At 41.7% G+C, this 23,803-nt stretch overlaps 1 protein-coding gene across 1 annotated transcript in view; it reads left to right on the forward strand.

The window, feature by feature from the left end:
- Positions 1–23,803, forward strand: part of kcnh4a (potassium voltage-gated channel, subfamily H (eag-related), member 4a) — a 70,830-nt gene that overhangs the window by 37,492 nt on the left and 9,535 nt on the right. Inside the window, exons 3-12 of the mRNA XM_035406784.1 lie at positions 215–346; positions 864–994; positions 11,557–11,797; positions 12,425–12,582; positions 13,265–13,472; positions 14,904–15,098; positions 16,488–16,687; positions 17,291–17,540; positions 18,274–18,488; positions 21,717–21,755. Of these exons, the coding sequence (XP_035262675.1) occupies positions 215–346; positions 864–994; positions 11,557–11,797; positions 12,425–12,582; positions 13,265–13,472; positions 14,904–15,098; positions 16,488–16,687; positions 17,291–17,540; positions 18,274–18,488; positions 21,717–21,755 (1,769 nt within the window). The remainder of the gene's footprint in view (positions 1–214; positions 347–863; positions 995–11,556; positions 11,798–12,424; positions 12,583–13,264; positions 13,473–14,903; positions 15,099–16,487; positions 16,688–17,290; positions 17,541–18,273; positions 18,489–21,716; positions 21,756–23,803) is intronic.

The following is a 23,803-nucleotide window of genomic DNA, read 5'->3' on the forward strand; positions in this document are numbered from 1 at the left end:
TACATTTATTGAGTAGAATATTCCCTTCCTCCTGAAGGAAAGTATGTTATAAATAAATCAGTTCAATGTTGTGTTCACCACCAAAACCCAAAGTTTTTCTTGCAAAGGCTTATGAAAAAACTGCTGTGCTGTAAATGTATTTATGTGTACATTTAGAAGTATATTGTTGGGGAGAATTGCAACATATATAACAGTTTTTTTGTTGTCATTTCAGGGACATCTTTCTGGTGTCTCCTGGACATCGTGCCCATCAAAAACGAGAAGGGCGAAATGGTGCTGTTTCTTTTCTCCTTCAAGGACATCACCGATACATACGGCAAGAGCCACCACAACGGCAGGAAAGAAGGTATAGCAGAAGACGGCCCAAATGTACACAGTGTGCTGCAGCTTCCTTGGATGGACCAGTTGACCTGCCCATACAAAAAAATCACATGTTCAAAAACAACACGTGTCCAAAAAGCACATGTTAACACCCAACATGTGAAGAGTGCACATGTGAACTATAAACATAATTCCACTATTATAGAGAGTGGGATAAGGTAATATATGCTATTTCAAGTCACATGTTTGCTTTCCGCATGTGAAAATTGTAGTTCACATTTGAAAAAGCCATTCACGTGAAAATGTGGAATTTCACATGATTTCATGTCACGTTTTGTTTTCGCATGTGGGAATTTTGAAGAAAATACGAAGAAAGCCAATAACATGAAAATGTCCAGTTCATGTGACATTTTCTTTTCATATGTGAATATTTTAATTCACATGTGAAAATGTTAAATTCACATTGTGATTTTCACATGTGAAAATGCAAATTTTACATGTGATTTTCTTGTAAGGGTGGTCACAACCAATCTCTATTCCAGATGACAAGAGGCCGAGCAGGAAGACAAGTAGCTCTCACTTCACAGAAGCCAGAAGGCGGGGACGGACTGTGCTGTACCACCTGACCAGCCAGTTCTCTAAAAGGAGCAAGAGTGAGGTCAAGCTGAGCAGTGTGAGTACTGACCTTGGCACTGTGCAAGTCCAGCACCACATTGAGGAGACAGCCGGAATATGTGATGCAGTCAGCATCCCTCCAGTGTGCTGAGTACTTTATAAAGGCAATTTAAAGCCCGCTGAGGTCATTTATTGGCGTTCCCACCAGTGGATTGTTAAGAGAAATTCTATCTAGTATTTATTAATCTCCTGAAATGAAATCAGATGAGTCAATTTAGTTCAGCTTTCATAGCGTCAGTTTGGTTTTTTGAATATAAATTATTACACGTGATAATGTCCGCTTTGAACAGGCCCCACTGGAGCTGGAGGAGATCCCCGTTGACTGTACTGTGCATTTCGTACTGAGCCAAAAGCATAAATTGTTCTTTTACTTCTGTGCAACTATAGTGCTTTTGCCTAATGCACAGTGAATTGGCCTAATCCTAGTAATTTGGCCTATCCCCCAGAATATTGTAGAAAAGTTTTTCTAATGGACATCAGCAGCAGCACTACCATCCTCTAAGAATAAGTGCTGTACTATGTGGCCTAAACCAGAGCTTGCAAAGATGTTGCTGAGCAGAGTATGAACAGTAAGATGCCTGTTGCTCGGAGACCTGAGACAGTTGCTAAGGTACAGGGCAGAGGCATGCAGCCAGAAGGGCCAGGGTGGAATGTGATTACATCATCTTCGCTGGTACTACTATAATTGTTACAAATGTAGGACAGTTATAGGGGAGCAAAAGCATCTGTGGTACCCCACTCTTCTCTCTACTTCGGTCAGCAGAGAAAGAATTCCTGTTATTGATCGGCTATGCATTAGCTTTACCACGATATGAAGAGATTCTATATCTCAGCATATTTTTATATTGTGGTTTTTTATTACACAATTCACCCCCGTAGCTCTTGTCTGTAACTTGTAGATCATACCCTTATAATTATAAGCCAGGTGCATTTCTGAATCATTGCCTTAACTTGCTGAAATAACAAAAACTCTCTTACTGGCCCATTACAGCAGTAGTCAGGGTGGCCATATGTATCAATTATGGGTATGAATTGTGGGATAACAGAGCCAAGAGCAGCAGAAGGTCAGGCAGGGGACCAGAGGCTGTTCTAATGGTAGTTGTACAGCAATACCAAAGATTCAAAGTATCATCACACCAAGGCTGGGGTTGTCTACAGGGTTTTTCCTGCTTTGAAATGTGTGAAAAGTGGGTCGCCTAAGTGTTTTTCAAGCTGCCTGCAGGAGAAATTGTGCATTAACAAACAAACTAATCAAATCTAAAAATGATTAGAAATGGTTTGTGCATTTATTGGTTCAATTTGGTCCTGAATGATACCACATTTCAAGTTTTTAAAGTTTTGACTGCTTTTAAGTTTACTAGCAGCCTCAGGCATGCTAAATTTACTACAGTGGAATCTGCTTAATTGCATGTAAGAATTAAACAGACAGAAAGTGCCAATGACCACGATTGCCACTCAGGCGTCCACTATTAACGTGGTTTTCAACAAAAACAGCCCACCTTCCTAAATTTTGGTGGTAGGTCAATCGTCTGTTTATTTGTGCCACATCTGCTGACTGTTAACGTATATGAATATATATCAGTACGTGATGTAATTGGACATAATTATATGAAAATATCTGAAATCTGCGTGAATGGTTTTTGCGAATAAATGTTGTTTAAGGTACCAGTTACAGCAGTTACATGCAGCAATGGATGCTGCAATTCCTTGAGTGAATGTTTAAAAAATAATTTAAAAACAGACAGCGGGCATTTGTGTGGATTTATTAAGTTGAAAGTTTAATTAATATTGTGCCTTAAGTTTTGAGTGACAAAAATGAAATGCATTTGAAGACATATTACAATTCCAGATACCATTATACCTGTAGAATGACTCCCTTACATTATGTAAATCCTTCAGGATAGGCTACTCTATAACACCCCCCCCCCCCCCCCCCCCCCCCCCCACAATTCTGGCACTTGCAATATGTAACACTTCAATATTTAAATTGTTGAATTGTTCTTATTTCTTACTTTTGTCACGCGTTTAATTTTTCATTTTTTGTAGCCTACATCTCAATGCATTGTGGTGGTCTCTATTACATTCTAAATGTAGCTAAATATGGGGAGACAACGCATCAACTTGATACTAGCAGTAAAGCCAGCCCGACCACAGTCGCTGTCACTCAAAGTCACCACCTAAGCCCTGTTTTGAGCCAGGGAAAACCCTGGTCTAATCCTCTAAATAAAAAATCAGTTGACATCATGTGCAGTGCAAATGCATACTGTGAACATTATACAAATAAATATACACAGCGACTCACGTTAGGTGCGAACGTGACAGAATGTCACTCTGCCATCTTATCTTAGTCATAAAATGATTAATCGCAAAATGATTATGGAGAAACACATTTTCACAGCTTCCAGAGCTGAAGGAGCTCTATGCTCTTTAGAAAATTTTGAAAATTTGGAAAGAAAAATTTCCCCAGAGGCACAGTCCTTCTGTGAAGTAGCTGTGGCAGCTCAGCTGGCAAATTGCAGTGCGAATGTAAGCAGCTGCACTTCCTGTCTCAGACTGATCCTGTATTGAGGTTGGAGCGATAGGACAGGCTTGCAAGTTGTGATTGAGCGGTCTAAATTCGGGGGAGGAACTGATGAAAAATATAAGTAAAATAATAAAAAGCCAACACTCATGTCAGACAAATGGGTTTGAATCTTGTGGTAAAATGGGATCAAGGAGTGACCAGTTCCAGTTATCCTTCACCCAAGCATTATTTTGCTTCGTGCCATCACAGTGGACAGTGGACATTTCCCAGAAGAAAGAAAAATAAATAAATAACATAGTCATTTATACCAGTGTGAGAAAACCTGGAAAAGTATTACCTTACCAAACACCTTTCAAGAGTCAGTTTGAATGTGGCATACAATGATTTCAAAAGGAAAATGGTAAATTGAACAATGAATTCACCCAAAAACATTGGTTTTTCATTTGTCTGCAGATGACAACACAACTACCCAGACCGTGACATGTGTAAAACCTTGCTCCTCAGATTAGGCAAAAATCACTAATGAAGATGTAGTTAAATATACAAATAATTTATGTGGGCTACAACGCTCATGCTCTTAACAACATGGCATTATCTTCATCCTCAATAATATATACACGTGTGCGTACTTTTACTTGTCAGCCGAGCAAGACATGATGTTCCAATGTTTTAAACTGTAATCTTTCTAAAACATTATCTTGAAAGTCAGTGTACAGATCCATTTCCTATGCCTCAAGCTCCAATCTTTCCTTGCAAAATTTTTTTTGAGGGCAAAATCTTTCTTGAGATAGTCTGAGCTGTTATGCTTCTATGAGTTGTGTCTGCTTTCCAGAAACATAACTAAACAGTTTATAGATAAACCGGTGACATTTGAAGAACCTCACACGTTATTTGAAATGCATGTTTCTTTAAAAAATTTGGTGTGGCCAGGCTTTCCATAACTTGGAAAGTTTCACAGTGAGGCAAATGATGGAGAGCCCTATTATGGCTGCCTCTCAGCCAGCTCTTGGATTGAGGAAGGAGTCCCACCAGGACACTCCTCTGGCCGGGGGGAAAGAAGGCTCATTTAGGGCCAGCCCACCTGGCTCTTCCCGGGCTCTGGCGAGCTTCCCCTCCCTCTCGTCTGTCCTCACCACGCTCTGCACTTCCGATCCCACCTGCCCACAGATGGCAAATTAACGCAAAGTCACACCTTCTCTCCTCGCTGCATTCCTCAGACAGTCTAAATAACATTGCAGGTACAAGAGAAACACCTGCAGTCTCGCATCTCTATTATTTTTTCCCCTCTTAATACTAAGAGGCAAACTAATTAAAGCTTCTGAATACAGCATACGTTGTTTTTATGCCCGAAGGTCAGCTCCAGAATACTGTATATTAACGAGCTTATGATACTTTGACAGTTTGAGTCAGCAGACAGCCCATGGCAAGCACTTTTTTTCCCCGTAGTGATTCGTAAAACTTTTGTAAAATGTAAAATGGTGACAGCGAGGTATGGGTCAGCAAACCTGGAAGAGATTAACAGAGACAGTAAATGCTGTTGGTGACCATACGGCTACAAATAGCTGAAAACACTATGTGTGTGTGTGTGTGTTTGTGTGTGCGGGCATGCAAGGTCACATGCATGTGTGCAAGTGAACAAATGTATGCATGTATGACCTGTGTGTGCGTGTGAGTGTGTGCGTGTATGTGTGTGTATGAGTGTGTAAAGAGGTGGCGGGGGGAGCAGAGCCAGCTGCTCCTCACAGCTTCGTCTGAGGGCTCAATCTGTTACCAGGACTGCACTGGGAGTCAGGGCTGACATTCAGAAGCTCAGCACCCGCAGCCACATTGACTGCAGCCCAAGAATCCCGCTTTATTAAATGCATTTATAAACACAGTGAAAAGGGCCACGTGCGCTCATTGTGGCCCAGAGGGCAGTGTGGTCACACTAGGCAGTCCTGGCTCTGTTTAGCCATACAGCGCTGAATGTCCAATGTAAATGTGCATGCGCAAGTAGACCAAGGCTGAGCTCTGATGCAATTTTGCTGGAAATCCATCACTATTAGAGCTATATTTGATTTTCGAAACATGAACTTTAAAAATATTGAATAAGTCCTAGAGCACCAATTTCTTGCCCTTTTACTTTTTTGCCCTTATTGGGGAATTTGCTGTCAGCAGTGTACAGTTCATCCATTTTGACTGTAGTTGTAGGAAGAATGATTTCTGGTGGTTTTGGGACAAACCAGCGTTTACTATTCTTATTGCAGATGAAGCTATTTAAAGTATATGACCTCTATAAGAAATCCAGCTACAACCTACATTCTGGAGCACCGATCTCCCACATCTCCCTGCTGTTTCCACTGAAGCTGAAACTTCCTTTACAGGAGTGTTTAGCACTGTAGAGACTATGTAGCACAAATTACAGCTTTGTGTGTGTGCTTGCGTCTGTGTGAGCGTGTGTCCGTAATAAGCTCCCATCCAACTGACAGACTTGCATCGGGATGATTCCCCAGGCGTTGGATGGCGGAGAGGGAAGACAGACTATGAATCTGAACAGGAGATAGATTAAACTAATCTGAAAGAGTGTGCGGATATGTGCACGTGTGTGCCCATATGTGAGGACATGCCTATATGTGAGCATGTTTTTGTCTGCAACTGTGCACGCAACAATTATTTTGGGGATATCAGAGAAAGAAATGCGAAATTGGAAAGGAAAAAAAGAAAGCAATGTCTCCCAACACTAATGTATTGCCTCCTCATTTCTAAACAGGTCCATGTGACACTGGCTCTTGAAACGTGACATATGCCATTCAGGGAATTCTGTGAATAAGGCAGAGGATACAACCATCCGGTCAGATTATTGTAATCTTCCTTCCTAAGACCTATATAGGGGCAACATTCATGAAATGAGCTTTAGTTTGTTTCTAGATCTAACAGCGGAATTGAAAGAATCGCAAACGGATAAAGTCAGGCGGAATGGTGTGTTATTCTGTGTCAGTGAAGCCCATGTTAAATCACACGCAGTATTAGCATCTGAATGGAGCTACGCGGTCCATCTCTGTTTGCTGAGGCTGGCAGTCTGCTCGCATTCAGAGAAGGCGCCGGGCTTTGATCCGCTCTGGAACACCTGTCTCTGAGAACAGAAGCCTGTCGGATGCATCTTGTTGAAGGTGTGGCTAGCCCAAGCAGTGAATGTGAGGGGATTTCACTTTCAGCCATTAAGACTGCCTCCTTTCTGACACAATTCATAGGACATGTCCCTGAACAATTAGATTCACCGAGTAAAAGAACCCATGCCTTTTCTTACAAGGTAGTTATTGTGTGACTGGCTCTCGTTGTGTATTCTGTTGACTGGATACAAAATTAAAATTCTGAACGCAAAGTTCTCCGAATGATGAGAGGTAAAATTGATGCGAGGAAACATTTGTGTGAGTTTTTGTATGGGAGGTGGCGCTGGACTGGCAGAGTAAATTGCTTTTCAATACAAGAGAAAGCTATTAAGTGCCGCGTGTCAATCTGTAGCGATTTACAGGCCCAAATAATTGAAAGAAAAAGCGTAGGCCTAATTGTATGATTGTGAAGGTTTTTTAAAGTAATTGCAGTAAATCCTGAGGGGTGCTTTCCAACAAGCAGCTGGATTCCGTTCTCACCACGAGGCAATGAAACAATGAAAGCCCGAGAAAGTCACCGTTTTTCAATGTGATTCAATTTCCACAGCCACCTGCTTGAAAGCCCTGCGTGTGTGTATTATCCAGGCCCTAGACCGTTTATATTGTATGATAGAAAGAATAACTTGATGTCACACGCCAGGTGACGCCCCAGGGAGGGACAGTATAGCTGGACACTGGGAGATGCGGTAATAGCAGTTTTCACTGGCGTTTTATTTGCCAGAGAGAGAGAGAACAGGCTGTTTAAACAAAATGAAGTGAATAAAGAAAAACCTTCGCCGTTCATCCTCATCCTGGCACAAATAATATACTAAAATAACAAAGACAAAATTAAACAAAACACCCCAACAGATTTTCAGCTTTCCGCTGTTCAGCTCAGTTTCAGTGTCTCTCGCTCTCTCCGTGTGCCAATTCCAGTCTCAGATGCCAACTGTGGAAAGAAGCGCACTTTTAAGTCCTGGGCTGATTAGCTAATGCAACCCCAGATTGCCCCGATTCCCTCTGCCAGACCACACCCTGGAAATAGTGTATGGATTTAACCACAGGAAAAAAGAAGTGCATTTGTGTTTCAAGATCCATCACTTTGAAATGATATTATCTTGTATATGTTTGAAAATGTAGGTTAGGGATTTTGGGATATTAGGAAATATCTTATATTGGGCCCCACCAACCCAGAAAATCCTATGTTCTAATATTTTTTTAGGGCTCCCGTCAGTCAGCCCCTCCTCCTTTATAGCACCCCAAGCTGAGGTTAGGAATGTGGATAAAATGATGGATGGATCATCTTGCTATTGTACAGTTCTCACAGCATTGTTCAATAGGAGACTTGACTCACTTAGACTAGCAAGGATCTTTGATACCGTCGTGTTTAGGGAACATCAGTAAAAAAATAGATGAATTCATTTCAAAAGACAGGTGATGTGAAGGATAGTATCAATGTCATCAGTGAAGCCCCACATTCAACTGCCAGCCATTCACAAATCTGCGAGTAACAACTGGGGTTGTGTCCCACTGTTCCACAGTGGCATACAAGTGGTCAGATAATGATAGACTGGATCAATATGACGTGGGTGGCTAACCTGAAGAGTAATATGGAGCACATAATACAGAATGACTGTAGCAGCAAGACTATTTGAAAAAAAAAGATGTTTAGCGCACATGCCGAGGTACAGTATATCAGCTTAATTAATTTTCTGGATTTACAATGAGCAGATGATTAAAAATAGTCCACTTTGTATAACTGGTCATGGCTACAAGACTGCTGGAAAAAAAATATTTCATTGCATTTCAACCTCGACCCTATGAATGGATGGTCCAGCTAGAACAATCAATACCAGTGCAATGACATGGTAGAAAAAAAGAAGAAGCTGAACCTTGAATCACATGTGCAGACTTGAGTACACCAAAGGACACAATTTTGTGTGTTAGCAAGACCGATGTAGCAAGAATGTTAGTCTTTTGTAACTTTAATTTTAAAGTGAGACAAAGTTTTCTTATGTAGGTTTGTTTCCAGTTTGGAAGAGAGCTGGTGTGCTCATTGTGCTTCTCGGGGCCAGTTTGACAAATCAACATGAAACTGTACACAAATAGTCTTTCAGGTGTCATGGCCTGGTTACAACAGCCTGACCTCCCTGAGCTGAAAACCACAGTATTCTGCAGCCTCCCTATTTTTTTATATAATCTACAATAACCCATTTTCCAACACTACTCCAGTGTTGACCTGCTTACGCAAGTGTGAGCGCATTAGCACAGACTGTGTCTGAGACAGGGATGTGAGCTGACATTTTGGGAAGTTTAGTAGCCTCTCTGTCAGGAAGATCATCCTCTATAACCATTCATGTCTAACATTAAACCAACCGTTAGTAAGTGAGTGCCTCTTTTTGCGTCAACCATTTAAAAAGCATTCTATCACAAAGAAAGACCGCTGATTTGGAGATTATTATTATAATCAGTATGATCATTATTATCATTGTATTTCAGTTAGCAGATTCTCTTACTCAGAGCGAATTACAATGGCTATGATCATTTCTGAAACAATAGCAACATTAAAGAATACTTGGCATTAAATATGGGCTTTTGGATATAGGAAGAACAAGCTGCATTACCTTTTAAAATAGAAATAAAATTTATATGGAAGCAATTAAATCAAGTGGAGGGTAAAATCAAGCTGAGAAACTATGTGTTCTAGGAGACAATAATGGAAAATACCATGGGTTAGAGAAGCAGAGGAGTGAATAGAGTGAAAGTGAGAATACTCAAGAAAGGCATAGGTAATGATTAAAGGTAATAATAAAAGGTAATAAGAAGCTGAAGAGTTCTGTATTGATGGGGAATTTGTTCCATCACTGAGAAACTAATGAATAGACAGAACCACAGTTACCAATGGAAGATCAAAGAGGATCGAACAAAGAGTCAGTAGATTATATTTTTGAATAAGAGAGTGTATGAATAAATATAATATTGATTGATAGTATTGTAATACTGAGCACAGTATTAGAAATGATTGTTATTGTTATTTTTGTTTCGTATAGATATTATTATGCAGTTTTTTTACATGCCTCATTTCATATTCAGAAGGACAGGACCAGCTCATGAATAAGTGCTTGGTGCTCTTCAAGGTACAAGGTACTCCAAGTTACCTTGTATCTTGAAGAAAAAGTGGAAACTTGAAGCCTTCAAGAGGGATCCTTGAAGATAATACTCAAAATGCTTTTGGAAACCAAGCTCATCCAGATCAAAGTACAAATTAATTGGGAATCCCACTAGAGGCCAGAGCTAAGATAAATGAAGCATCTTTTGTGGTTTGGCTCCTATCTTTAGTGCTGCAGGTACATGAAGGATTGTGGATGGACAGTCAACATCTACAGACATCATATGTGGTGGTTAACAAGGTTCCCAGATTGTTTGGCTCATTCGAAAGCCTGATTGGATAACATTTGAACTTCCCACCATGTGATCCAATGGCCGTGTTACTGGAGAAGATTAATGAAGTGCAAAGATCAAATGTAGCCATTCAGGTTTGAATGACACATGGCAGTGCTGTTCTTCTAATCACTGGGACACTGCAGGCAACTGGAGGAGAGGTAACCAGGGGTGATGTGACCCCTGTGATGTAAGCAGAATTAGAGGACTTTCCCTTATTCCTGGCTCTTTCTGAAGTGATGTTAAAAGGGCAGAGGCGGATGTTATTTAAAGGCCTGTGCTTTCTCTTCGACAAGTGGGGAACACTCTGGACTTTTGGGATGGTGCAACAAAGTCTGCAAACGGTGCTCTCGGGTGCCCCACACTAATTCATCATGCAGTGTTCCTTTCTCTCCCTCCTTATTAAAACCCACACATTATCCGTAGCTGTTGAAGACATGCGGCATTAATCAGTGGGACAATCTCCTGCTTTCCACAGTGAAAGAGGCACAGATGGATTTGTTACTGTGCGCCACTTTTCTTCGCCCCCTCGTGTGCAATCACCAATCACATACTTCCAATTATCCTGTAGAGCAGAGGCTCTCCAAGCATTGGAGACTCATTAAGGAGATTATCCTGGAAAATGGCACTTGGTAGCTTCAGAACGCATACGGGGGAAATTCAATTTAATACTTCATTACACTGTGGCCTCAGCCAGAGCCCGTTTTTTATGTCCCTTTTAAGTCAGGGGAATTGTTTTGAGTCAAATGGGCCCTTGTTCACTCTCTGATGGTCAGCCCTGTATTGTCCAAGATAGAGGGGCTTTCAAAACCTGAAATACTTTTCAACTGCTGTACATTTTCACATAGCGTTTCTACCATTGTTTTTAAAATGAGCTGGCAGCTCAATGGACAGTCTCATTAATCTTTGTTCTGCCCTGACGCTGTATCATTTTATGTATTTTCAGTTATAAAAAGAATTATATTTATCCATGAAGCTAGGACTCTTTTGAAAATTTGCAGTTTGCATACATGTACTTGTAAATTCCCTTTCACAGTTGCACAAGAGGATTCTTACTGCTTTGTATTTCCTGTATGCGGGAACCCCATTTGGACAGTAGGCTGGGAAAGCAATTAAATGCTACACTGTAATAATGGTTCTGGTACTGAAAGGCTAGTGGTCTGCTGAAGAAAAAAATTGTATTAGCGAATTGAACAATTAACTAGGTACTGTGATTTTTTTTTAAAGTGCTGTAATATATGTTCAGAATTGTGACCAGGAAGTACTCCATTATAAATGAAAGGTCCTCAAGTGATTTAAAACCTTTTCACAGTTCTCAAGTTGCCCATAAGACACAGCGTGTCTTCATAAATACCATTATATTTAATGAATGGAAGGTAATTAAATAACTTGTACTTCAAAGAATTTTCCAGTGGCATTATTGTGTCCATCCCCTTGACGTTTTTGTGTAATTCCCGCCTTTTCCAGAACGTGTTTGAGAAGCCGTCGCTCCCGGAATACAAGGTGGCGGCCGTGCAGAAGTCCCGCTTCATTCTGCTGCACTACAGCGTCTCCAAGGCCCTGTGGGACTGGATGATCCTGCTGGCCACTTTCTACGTGGCCGTTACCGTGCCCTACAACGTCTGCTTCACTCCCTACGATGACTTGGATTCCGCTGCTCGCAGCACCATTGTCAGCGACATCGCCGTGGAGATGCTCTTCATCCTGGGTGAGATGCCGTGCCCTGGGATCCGCGCTTATGGATCAGTGGGTGGTCTCCTCGCTGCCAGTTATGAGGATTTTAAATGACAGAAATTGTAACTGTTAGCAGTATGTTCGCTCACAGCGAAGCTATTTTCTCTATTGGTGAACAAGGAAATATGATGGAAGGAACATGGATGTTAGTTGGAGGATTGTGTCAAGGAAGAACGTAGTAGCAGATGGACATAGTGTGGGATACCAGGAAGCACAAAGCCAGAACCACAAATTTACCACCAGCTCAGAGATAACATTGACTCAGACCCGCTAATGGGCTGAATAACCCTTACATGTATTAACTCCTATTATCTTGTCAATAAAGTCACAATCAGGACACTTGATTGGTTTTAACACAATCAAGAGTAGAATCTGCATCCCTCTTAGGCATTCCTTTGGTACAATACTCAGTATTTCTCCGTGCGTGAGATTGAAGGCCATTTTTAATTTCCCAGCTTTTATTTTAAACACCCATTTGCAAAACAGCCCAAACTAGTTTTCTGCATATATGAAAATGTTCTAACTGAGCCAGCTAACAGTAAACAACATAAGACTTTATAGTGTTTTTCTCCTGCCTGACTGAGGTTGTGCTACTCAACAGACATCATCCTCAACTTCCGCACCACCTACGTGAGTCAGTCCGGTCAGGTGGTGTACGACGCCCGCTCCATCTGCATCCACTACGCTGCCACCTGGTTCTTTGTGGACTTAATTGCCGCTCTGCCCTTTGACCTCCTCTATGCATTCAATGTCACAGTGGTGGGTATCCATTCTGACCTCATTTTGCAGGCTTTGTTGTGAGGATGGGCTGTAATGTTTCTGGGGCTCCCAAAATAACATTGCAACATTTGGGATATATGTGATAGTACCCCCCCACACTTCTGAAGTTTTGTGGGTGCAATTTTATTTTACTCAAGTAAGTGTTTCTGTATTTAGTAAATTTTTAATCTCAAAGGAAAGTAAAATTTCAAAGCTGGTTTCACCAGTTTGGTTTTGCAAGGTTTGTTTATTCAGTGCAATTGACAGCCAGGAATGAGGTAATTGACAGCCACAGCTTATTTAAAAGTTGGCAGTTCCCAGGTGTCTGCCTCAATTCACACAAAAATAAAGACTGTAGCTTCTGCCAATCTACACCTCATCCACGATTTTAAATGAAAAAACATATGCTTTCACGGTGTAATTCAGCTAAATCTTCCCAAGGCTGTGATGCATCATTGCTTCCGAGGCTACTTTTCTCAAAGCAGCTTTATGTGCCTTTCTAGAGAAATATCCTTTCCAAATGAAAATGCTCCAAGCTACCGAGCGTTTAATTTTATTGGCTGCCGCCGGCGACTCATATTAACTCACCTCGGGGGTCCAATCGTTGCCCCTCTGGCTGGGTGCTACGCAGACTCTGATAGGCCCATGCAGTCACGGGCTCTGCGCATGTGTTCCGCCGCAGACGTCTCTGGTGCACCTGCTGAAGACGGTGCGGCTGCTTCGCCTGCTGCGGCTGCTGCAGAAGCTGGACCGCTACTCGCAGTACAGCGCCATGGTGCTGACCCTGCTCATGTCCATGTTCGCCCTGCTCGCCCACTGGATGGCCTGCATCTGGTACGTCATCGGCCGCAAAGAGCTGGAGGGAAACAACCCCGGCACCTGGGACATCGGTGAGTGTTTGGAGGGACGCGCCGTTCGTCCACACGTCCCCTGCGCCTGCTTCGTTTAGGGTGAGGCCTTTGAGCAACAGAGGTGGAAAATTCTGGTTCGGAAAGTAAAAGTCCTCCCTATTATTTTGTCCTAATCACCTGGATTTGCAGGTGATTAGAATTCTTCAGTCAGGATGTGGAACTAATTAGTGATATCAGCTGGCTGAGTTCATGGCAAGAAGAAACACAAGGCAGGACTTTTACTTTCTGACCCCTGGACTTTCCACCTCCGATTAGCAATGATTAAAGTGAAAGGGGAGGCTGACCCTTGCTCTCAGGGCCCAAAATAGCTTTCCTTGTTGTCCTTTTTGCTCATTCCTCGCCACATGCAGTGTATGGTTCAGACTCAGACAATATTGTAGAAAGAGGCCAGATTCTATTTATTCCGAGTCTAACAGTCCAAACAGTTCCCCCCTGGGAAAAAATAAAGTTCTCTTCTATTCTGTTCTAAACTTTTGAGATCACATGCTCAGAGAATAGAAGTCCCCCATCCCAGCACAATGAAAATGTCCTCACCTCTCTGGTGACTGAATGACTGCTATGGCATCGTGTTCAGTGGCACCTACCCAGCAGGAAGGCAACAACATGACTGAAGCACAGTAGGATTTCTACTTGCAATAGAGCAGACACTATAGCTGAGAAGCTCACAGAGTCAGTGCCAGGCCTGATCACTCTCCCACCACAGTTAATTGCAGTGACCTGTTGGGTGGTGTCAGTACTCTGCAATTACGACTGGGCTCAGGGGACTCCCAGGGCTGGGGACACTCCTCAGATGTCTCTCATTTATTCACGCGGGTACATCCAGGTCACAGACAGTAATTATGTTTATTCCTTTCTGGAAGTTACTGATTCTCCCCAGTCCCTGATGTGCGGCTATCGTGACAAGATTTAGAACTGGCACATCTCTCTTTAATTAATTGTCTGTTGACCAAGGACCTGAACTGTGGACTAGCTTCTCGCTATCCATGGCTGTTTGGTAGTGTGATTGCGACGTATTAACCTATTCCTTTGGTAAGTGCTTCTAAATGGGATGCGCTGTGCTGTCACGCTGATTACCTTAAAGTTCATTAGCTGCTTAAGGAGTTCAGAGTTGCCTTCTATTTATTAAATACTATTTCCATTCCACTTGTTTTACATATCTATAGAGGCTCAAGCAGGGACAATGGGTGGATTTCCTTGGATTCAGCTGAATTTCTCTCTCCTGCTCTCTCTCTCTCCCTCTCTCTCTCTCCTGCTATCTCTCCCTCTCTCTTTTCCTTTCTCTCTCTCTCCTATTCTTTCTCTCCCCCTCCCTCTCTCTGTCTTTCTCTCTGTCTCCTGCTCTCTCTCTCTCCTGCTGTCTCTCCCTCTCTCTCTCCCCTACTCTTTCTCTTTCTCTCTGTCTTTCTCCAGGCTGGCTGCATGAACTGGGGAAGAGGCTGGACACTCCTTACACTAACAGCACTGTGGGGGGCCCGTCGGTGCGCAGTGCCTACATCGCCTCGCTCTACTTCACCCTCAGCAGCCTGACCAGCGTGGGCTTCGGCAACGTCTGCGCCAACACAGACGCCGAGAAGATCTTCTCCATCTGCACCATGCTCATAGGCGGTGAGTAAAGTAAATTCTGTTTAGGAGCACTGGTATAGTGCCACTTTACCCTGTGACCATAAAACATATAATGCATATGGAATGGAGGTTGTTTGAAACAGAACTGTTCGTGAAAAATCAGTAGCCAGCTGAAACCCTCTCTTCTTTGGGTGAAACGAGAGCCAATTGTGCATTGCCCTACAGGCCCTACAGCCACACTCTGCACTAGGACTATCAGCTGGAGCAAAAAAATATATATAATTAAATATTGTATTCCAAACCCAATTATCAGATTTGACTATCTTCAAATAATTTATAATTATTGTATTACCATAAAAAGAATGGGCACTTTCTGTTATGCGTATTATGTCCACAAGGGGTGCTAAAAGGGCACAAAGGCAAGAGAAAGTAATGTGTCACTTAATTTCACATAAAACATAGATCGATAGTAACAATACGGAAAGCAGGGCTTGTTTGTAAAACATACCTGAAGTAAACAAAAAGCTAGAGTATCACATCATAGCATAAAAACAGTGATCCGTGTATCTACAGTCTAGACCCCAATATACAAATTCTGTAAGACTGAGGGAACAAAATAAACTACTATTGCAATGAAAAAGTAATGAAGAACAGTATGGTAGCCTGTATTGGCGTCATCCTTTATGAGATTATTTACCAAAAATCCCAGGCGAGTACTGCACAAGTTTTATATCAATGTTCCCTGCTGAGAAGAAAAACAAGCTCTGCTTGAACAGAAGTGCCTGGAGTGCTCAGGTATTTCTGCACTAGCTGCAGAATGGTTTCCCAACACATGAGGGGATTCTGGTCAGCTGGTAGTGGCTCTTGCTTTGCATGCATCATCACCTCTTGTTGCAGAACATTAATCTGCTATGGTATTTTTTATTTTAGTCAAAACCTGATTGGCTATGCTCCAGTGGGAAAAAGGTCATTCATAAGCAAGAGATAACATTTTTAAACACAAGCCATATTAGATTTTCAACACATACTTAACACTTACATAAAAAATAACTTATTCAAATATTCACTTCAACAATACAAGAATTTCCTATCTGAGGAATATTCATATTTAAAATCGAAATCTGGCCGCTCTAGTTGGCGTAAGTATGGCCCAGACTCCAGCCCAATTGTGCAATGTAGTGCCCTAACAGGATGAGCCACCAAGCTGCCCTGGTTGGACTTGAGTTTATATTAGTTTCTATAATATGGAACTGCATTCCAATTATTTTTTCTTACAAATATAAACTGTACTCCTTGGACTTAGACAGTGCACTACTATTGACACACCTTGAAAAGGCCCAGTCCTGCTGTGTCACACACAACTACACATGACTGGGCTCCGGCTGTGTCACACACAACTGCACGTGACCGGGCTCCACGTGTCCTCCTCAGCCCTGATGCACGCGGTGGTCTTCGGCAACGTGACGGCCATCATCCAGCGCATGTACTCGCGGCGCTCGCTCTACCACACCCGCATGAAGGACCTGAAGGACTTCATCCGGGTGCACCGCCTGCCGCAGCAGCTCAAGCAGCGCATGCTCGAGTACTTCCAGACCACCTGGTCCGTCAACAACGGCATCGACGCCAATGAGGTACAGTAGAAGCTGTTTTTCTTGGAAACTAAAGCAGAGCCAACACAACCGCAAGAGGGCTGTATATAGCCAAAGAAGGCAAAGCTTGTAGCCTCCCATGACTTCGGTGAGATATTTAAATTATAAGCAGGAAAGCGAAAGGTTTTCAAACAATGAATCTTTATCAGACTGAAAATGAGCTGGGACTGTACGGCTGATTATGGGAATGGAGGTTCAAAGGAAAGGACAGTGCCAAATATGGCATTCATTTACACCCCAATCAAAAGCTCAAACATAAATTATTCACTGGTAGGCTGCAATTTACATTTCGCCGGGTAATCACCAAAGTTGATTCTTGTCACTTGTGACTGTACTCATTACCACTGATGAAGCCAAGTAGATTCCTTCTCCAATTCTGGAATTTGGCTCAAGCATATATTATGCAAGCAGACTGCGAGTGGAGTTTTGTCGTTTTTGTGCGGCTGCTATATTCCACCAGGAATCTAAAGCTGGGAACTGCTGTTAAACTGCGTACTGGCCTGATGCTTCTGTACAGGCTACCCTTGTGGGGGCTCGTTTGATTTGATTTGGTGAATCGCCGAACGCCTGCCTTGCGCCTTGCAGCTCCTGCATGACTTCCCAGACGAGCTGCGTGCCGACATCGCCATGCACCTGAACAAGGACATCCTGCAGCTGCCCATCTTTGAGTGCGCGAGCAGGGGGTGTCTACGCTCCCTCTCGCTGCACATCAAGACCTCCTTTTGTGCCCCCGGGGAGTACCTCATCCGCCAGGGTGACGCCCTGCATGCTAACTACTTCGTCTGTTCTGGCTCCCTGGAGGTGCTGAAGGATAGCATGGTGTTGGCCATTCTGGGTCAGTCTGATTCATTTAATTTATATTAAATACTCTCAATTAAAGCTCAATGCATGTATTCAGTGTAAGCCACATATAACTAGTATAAAATAATGTGGGAAACTTAAAACTTCACTGATGTTTCTTACATCATAAGCTGCTCCTCATTTGTTGAAAAAACGCATGATACCTGCATAAAATGACTCACAATCACAATTCCTTTAGGTACATTATATTTTTTATTCAAAATGTATTTGAATTTCTTTTGGTACACTGTCATAAACATTAGGTTTGTGTTTTTGACTAGGATAGACTGTTTTAATTTTTTTTTTTACAGTGATATCCATATTCTGTTTTCAGGTTTTCATTAAGTAACCCTTAAGAATAATGGGAAATAAAGTTTCTGCCTTTATTAGACAAAATGCATTAATAAGCACAAAAACTGCAGTTAGATAAAACAAGTGCATCAATGAAGATAAGTGCATAGGCTGAACAGAATAGTCTATAGAACTAAATCTAAGACACTAGAGTGTCTTAGCTCAACTACAGCAGACCACAAAATTAAACTGTTGGTGACTCCATGCATTTCATGTCAATCCCACTATGAATTACATCCCATATCCTGAACTTTCCTATTGAAGTTTTAAATTGTACTGATTGTAATTGAAAGAATCCATGCGCAGAGTATCTCTGGGACTGAAAATGAGATAGCATCTCTCTGTCTGACACCCTGCCACTCTGTCTCCTGTTCTAGGTAAGGGAGACCTCATTGGGTCAGACCTGCCAGCCCAGGAGCAGGTCATAAAGACCAACGCGGACGTGAAGGCTCTGACCTACTGTGACCTTCAGTACATCAGCGTGCGGGCGCTGCGTGAGGTGCTGGAGCTCTACCCGGAGTACGCCAGCCGCTTCACTGCCGACATCCACCAAAATCTCACCTACAACCTGAGGGAGGGCAGCGAGGCGGAGGTACAAATCACGCATGTACAGACATAGACATATGCGCATATACAGTACATCAGTACGTACACACATATACACAAATACAAACATACATACTGTACAGACATAGACATATGCGCATATACAGTACATCAGTACATACACACATATACACAAATACAAACATACATACTGTACATACACAGACATATGCGCATATACACTACATGTGCACACGCACATATACACAAATACAAACATACATACTGTACAGACATAGACATATGCGCATATACAGTACATCAGTACGTACTGACATATACACAAATACAAACATACATACTGTACATACACAGACATATGCGCATATACACTACATGTGCACACGCACATATACACAAATGCAAACATACATATTGTACATTCACAGGCACATACACACAAGCCTTCTGAGAAATGGAAATGCAGAGACACCTACAGGGGCAGCAAGGCGGCACCAGCTCAAACGTGCCCAGCACCTCACGCAGGCTCCCATTCAACACAAACGCAACAAACAAACAAACAAATGCATTCACAAGCACGCATGGATGCTTGCAAACACACTCACTCATAGACATGGAAAAACAGGCAAAGTCTTGCATTTGCAAAAAGTCGCACTTACAGGCATAGGGACAGAATTCCATGTATGTGCGCTGACACTGTGACCCGGTGTGAAGTAAAGCAGTAAGGCATCTGTGTGGATGCCCCCTACAGGCAGATAGAGCTGTGCTGGGAGTGAGAGGCTGGGGTTAATGTGACTTGGCAGAGAACCAGGAGGGACATTTCCTGGAGTGGCCAGCAGAAGGACACAGGATTAGAGGGCAAAGTGCTGTAATCCATGATGAGATCTTCTCTTCTAGGCTTTCCACAGCCATGCTGCCTGAACCTCAAAACACATCTCCTTGTGCTAACGTTGAAATGAGAGGAGTCATGTTACACAAACACACGACACACACACACACATACACAGACACGCGCACACACACACACAAACACACGCATACACACACACACACATGCACACCCATGCAAACGCATGCATACACGCACACATGCGCACACACACACACACACACACGCACGCACACACATACACTGACACGCACACACACATGCAAGATATATGTTTTTAATCTGCTTGACAACATGCTTACAAATACAATACATAATACAAAAGTACAAATAATAATCTGATACTCAGAAAAGATTTCTCCAGTAATCAGGCTCTAATAATCAGAAAAAATTTCATGACTTAGATAGAATAGTTATTAAGCTAGCTAATTATTGTATAGCCATCATTATTTCCCATGAAGCCAATAGCAATGGCATTACTGGCAATTTAGCGGTGAAGATGAATTGCTATTTATTGCAACTAGTGACACAATGAGTTGTTGTCACCATAGGAAGTCATAACAATGCTGACAATAATAGTTAGGTGGATCATTGTTTAAGAAAGAACCGTAGTATCATAATTACTGTAGATGGTCACATATCTAGTTACTGTAACAATGTTTAATTCAAGTTACGTTTGAATAGCATAGTCATGTTTGTCTATTGTCGTATATACAGTAACTTTTTCTATTTGTCTTTAATTCAAATTTCCTAGAAATACAAATGTATTTCAAAAACAAATAAAAAATATAATTCAATTGCTCAACATCATGAACTGCCCAAACTGTTCGTACAATATCCAGTAGTGTAGCATAATAGGGAAATTAAGTTAAATATTGCTGGCAGTCAGACAGTGTAGACCAAGCAAAAGGTCATGGGTTTCAAATAAATGCAAATTCATATGTATTATTTATCAGTGTTAAGAAATGCTAATCCTCAAAAATGTGGTAAATCTGGTATTTAGTTTTGGGTTATCAGCAATAATATTCTGAGTGCTTCCTCGCTACCATCTGTTACAAGTGTGGTCTGGCTTGGGTCCGGGTGCCCAGCGGCACACAGCGGAACCTCTGCAGAATAGATATGGCCTCTTTCTGCCTCTTAATTCTCCTCTCCCTACTGAGACCCTGTGCTGTTCTGCGAACACAGCTAAACAGGGAAAAGTGGTACTTAAGAAACGCAACACTCCTGTTTGGTATAGCCACCTTGCTCTTTGTTTTATTTGAAACAATGAACGCTAAATTTAACTGTTCTACTTCGGCGGGATCATTTAATATAAGTTATCAGAGGGAGTTCAAGTGCTGTGGCTCCTGTTTCCATTAAAGAAGAATGACACAAGGTTAAACGGTTGTATTTATGATTATTATTATCCGGCGCACACAGGCTTCTGAAAACCCAGTGGTGTGCTCGAGTCAGTCTGGGGAAATGACAAATTCTTAGGCCTTTCAACCAAAGATCATTGTTTTGTCCTTATCTTTTGTTGAAGATTAATGGTTATTGCCCGAGTAAAGACCATTACAATCCGATATGTAGACCTAACCCTCTTTGTGTTTAAAGTTGTACATTGCCATAATTATTCCAGCTTAGAAATAATCAGAACTGCCTAGCTTACCCTTACAGCACTGAAAATTTGAATTCTCTGGAATCCAACTGATATGGCCAGTTTGATTATAGGGAAGCCACTGATGCCAAAGTGATAAGTTGCCTATATGATAACACATGAAAGAACACAGTTACATCATACACGACTTTCCAACCACATTTGAAAGGATGCCACAGGCTGATAGAAACATTTTAAAGATTTTTTTTTATTCCAAGTAAAACCAGCATGTTGATGCTCTGTGGGCTATTCCTGATCTTTCCACTTAATTAAAATTCTGTCGCTGTCTGTTGAAATGTTGATCCTGGCATCATATTTGTTGTCATCACTGGCTGTTTCAACTTACATGTATGTATACATAAATACAATAGTATGAAACGGGGGTTCCGCCAGGGAGGGATTTTGGCCCCATGAAAAGATCTCACATTGGGCCCCACCACCCCAGGCCACCCCATACATGCACAGTTACAGCACAATGTTTTAAGGGCCCCTGTCAGTCCGGACCCTTGGAATTGTTGCTACCCTCCCCATAAGTGATCTTGGTAGGAATAGTTTTCATTATTATTCGGGCTGTGTATTACTCTTTTTTAAATGCTTGGTTTAGAATAACTTCTTTGCCTTGGCATTTGTAAAAAATAATAATAATAAAAAAAATTATAATAATTTCAAATAAAAACAAAATGTTATCTTTTAGCCATTTCATGAACATTTGGCTGTTGCCTTTCCAGGGCCTTACAAGATTTTCACGATCACCTAGACTCCCCCACGTAAGTTGTGAATGGTTTTTTTTTTCATTCTTTTTGCTGTTGCCATGATGCATGACACAACGTTGGTATTTCCTGTGGTATGTAGCTTGTGACATAGGCGGCTAGGGTGTATAGGTCTCCGATTTGGAAATGCATAGATAATGCGTTCTGTACATAGGCCTATATTTTTCTTCCAGGAACTTTACGGGAATCACTTTTGGAAACAGGAAGATTTGTTACTTCGGAAGAAGTCGTGACTCGCAATAAACGGAAATAAGTAAAGCTATTCTGTATTTTTTTTAAATTAAATACATGTCTCTCCCTAGCTACTTGCCTGTTGTAACTAATTTTCGAAGGAGCAACATATAATGAAAACAAGACCGTTGTAATTTATTGTGCACAATAACAGATGCCTTATTAACAACGTAATGGTAGTCTTACTTCAGCTGGTGGTCAGAAGCTGCCTTCGCGTCCGCACTCCACAGACTGCTGCTCACCTTTCACGTCACGTAGTATTTTATGGCTTGACAAGAAGCATCCCAAGCTTGCTTTGACCTCCCACTTGGCCCCAGTAGTTCTCCTTCTAGTGCTTTTCTTGCATAGTAGTTTTCAGTTTATCTGTTATCGGCTCATGTAGGCTACTTTCTTTCTGCAGGGGTTAGCAACTAAAGTCGGTAGTGTTTTTCTGTTAAAGTTAACTTTCTGTTATTTATAGCCTGCTCTTGTCTTGAAACCCTCCACATCCAACAGGATCATATTTAATGGGAGGGGACGTGTCAGGGAAGCAAGTTGCTAGATTAATTGGTTGTCTAGCTAGCCAACAGTGACCTGGTAGATTTCTAGCAACAGCCCTATGTTGCTTTTCTGACTTTTTTCAATTGACTCAGAAGATGAAAGTTGTGGTTGGTAGAGATTTGACAGAGCTGCCTATTCCTACTGCACCTGCAATGTCTGGTGTGGTTATTGCTTGTGTTGCTCAGACTATTGGAAGATGCAGTTGTATATAATGGATTAATAATTGGAACATATAGGTTAGTGTTGCTTGTAATATACAGCTTTAAAATGAAATTATCTATTATTCAATTTCATGATTTGTCAGTGTTAAATCACTAGTTTGCTGCTTTGAAAGCGCAGCACTTCCAAAGGCAATGTTTGTTAAGCTAGAAAACTAGCATTTTCTCTACACAATTTATGGTGTAAATCTCGCCCACTTTGAATTTTATGTTTCAATACAGGTTAATATACAGATCGTTTTGTTGGTTTACCAGGTACAGGTACAAACATTTTGGTCTCTGCACACTCTACCTTCTGGCTTCATATACCAACTGAAACTTCTGTTTCCACATACTGATCTATTTCAGGGTAATGCTCTAATTGTAAAAGAAATAACTAAGTAAATAGATTATAGCCAGGTAACTTAGTTCTTCTCATGCTGACTCGATCGGTTCTTCAAGGAGAAATTATTACTTTGTTGCTTGCTCTTTCCCTCTAGGTGGGGACTCATTTGTGATGGCGTAATGCCTTTTATGGCTATCAAAGAGCTTAATTTCCTTAACTCCAACCAACCAACACATTCTTATTAAAGAATGTTGACACACAGAAGAAGCACATGCATTCACACAGCAATAATGCCGCTAAGTGCTACTGTTCACAATCCTGTAACAGTTAATTGGAAAATGCCTGTGTAGTGTATAGCTCTTCAATGCATGACTGTGCTTTCCGGCAAGTGAACCCAAACAGGAGAGAAGCTGGTTGTATTAAATTAAACAAACATAGACATGTAATCATATGAAGACCTGGAACACTGGAAATGATTGGTCCTCAGGATGTCTCACTCCAAGTTAATTAAATTTCTGACTATACAATAACCCCCTACTTGCACTTCAGTGTTACTTTTGTGTTTGAATTTGTAATGTCTTTAATATATTCATTGAAGGGTGGCAATGCTTGTGTGTTGAGAGTGCTTATGTGACAGTGTTTAATGAAGAGTCTATATAGCAAAGACTTCTCATTTCAGTATTCATACTGCAGTGTATTTGAGCTGGGGTACAGTTTGTAATGATCACTCC

This window comes from Anguilla anguilla, chromosome 2 (genome assembly GCF_013347855.1).
Source record: "Anguilla anguilla isolate fAngAng1 chromosome 2, fAngAng1.pri, whole genome shotgun sequence".
NCBI lineage: Eukaryota > Metazoa > Chordata > Actinopteri > Anguilliformes > Anguillidae > Anguilla > Anguilla anguilla.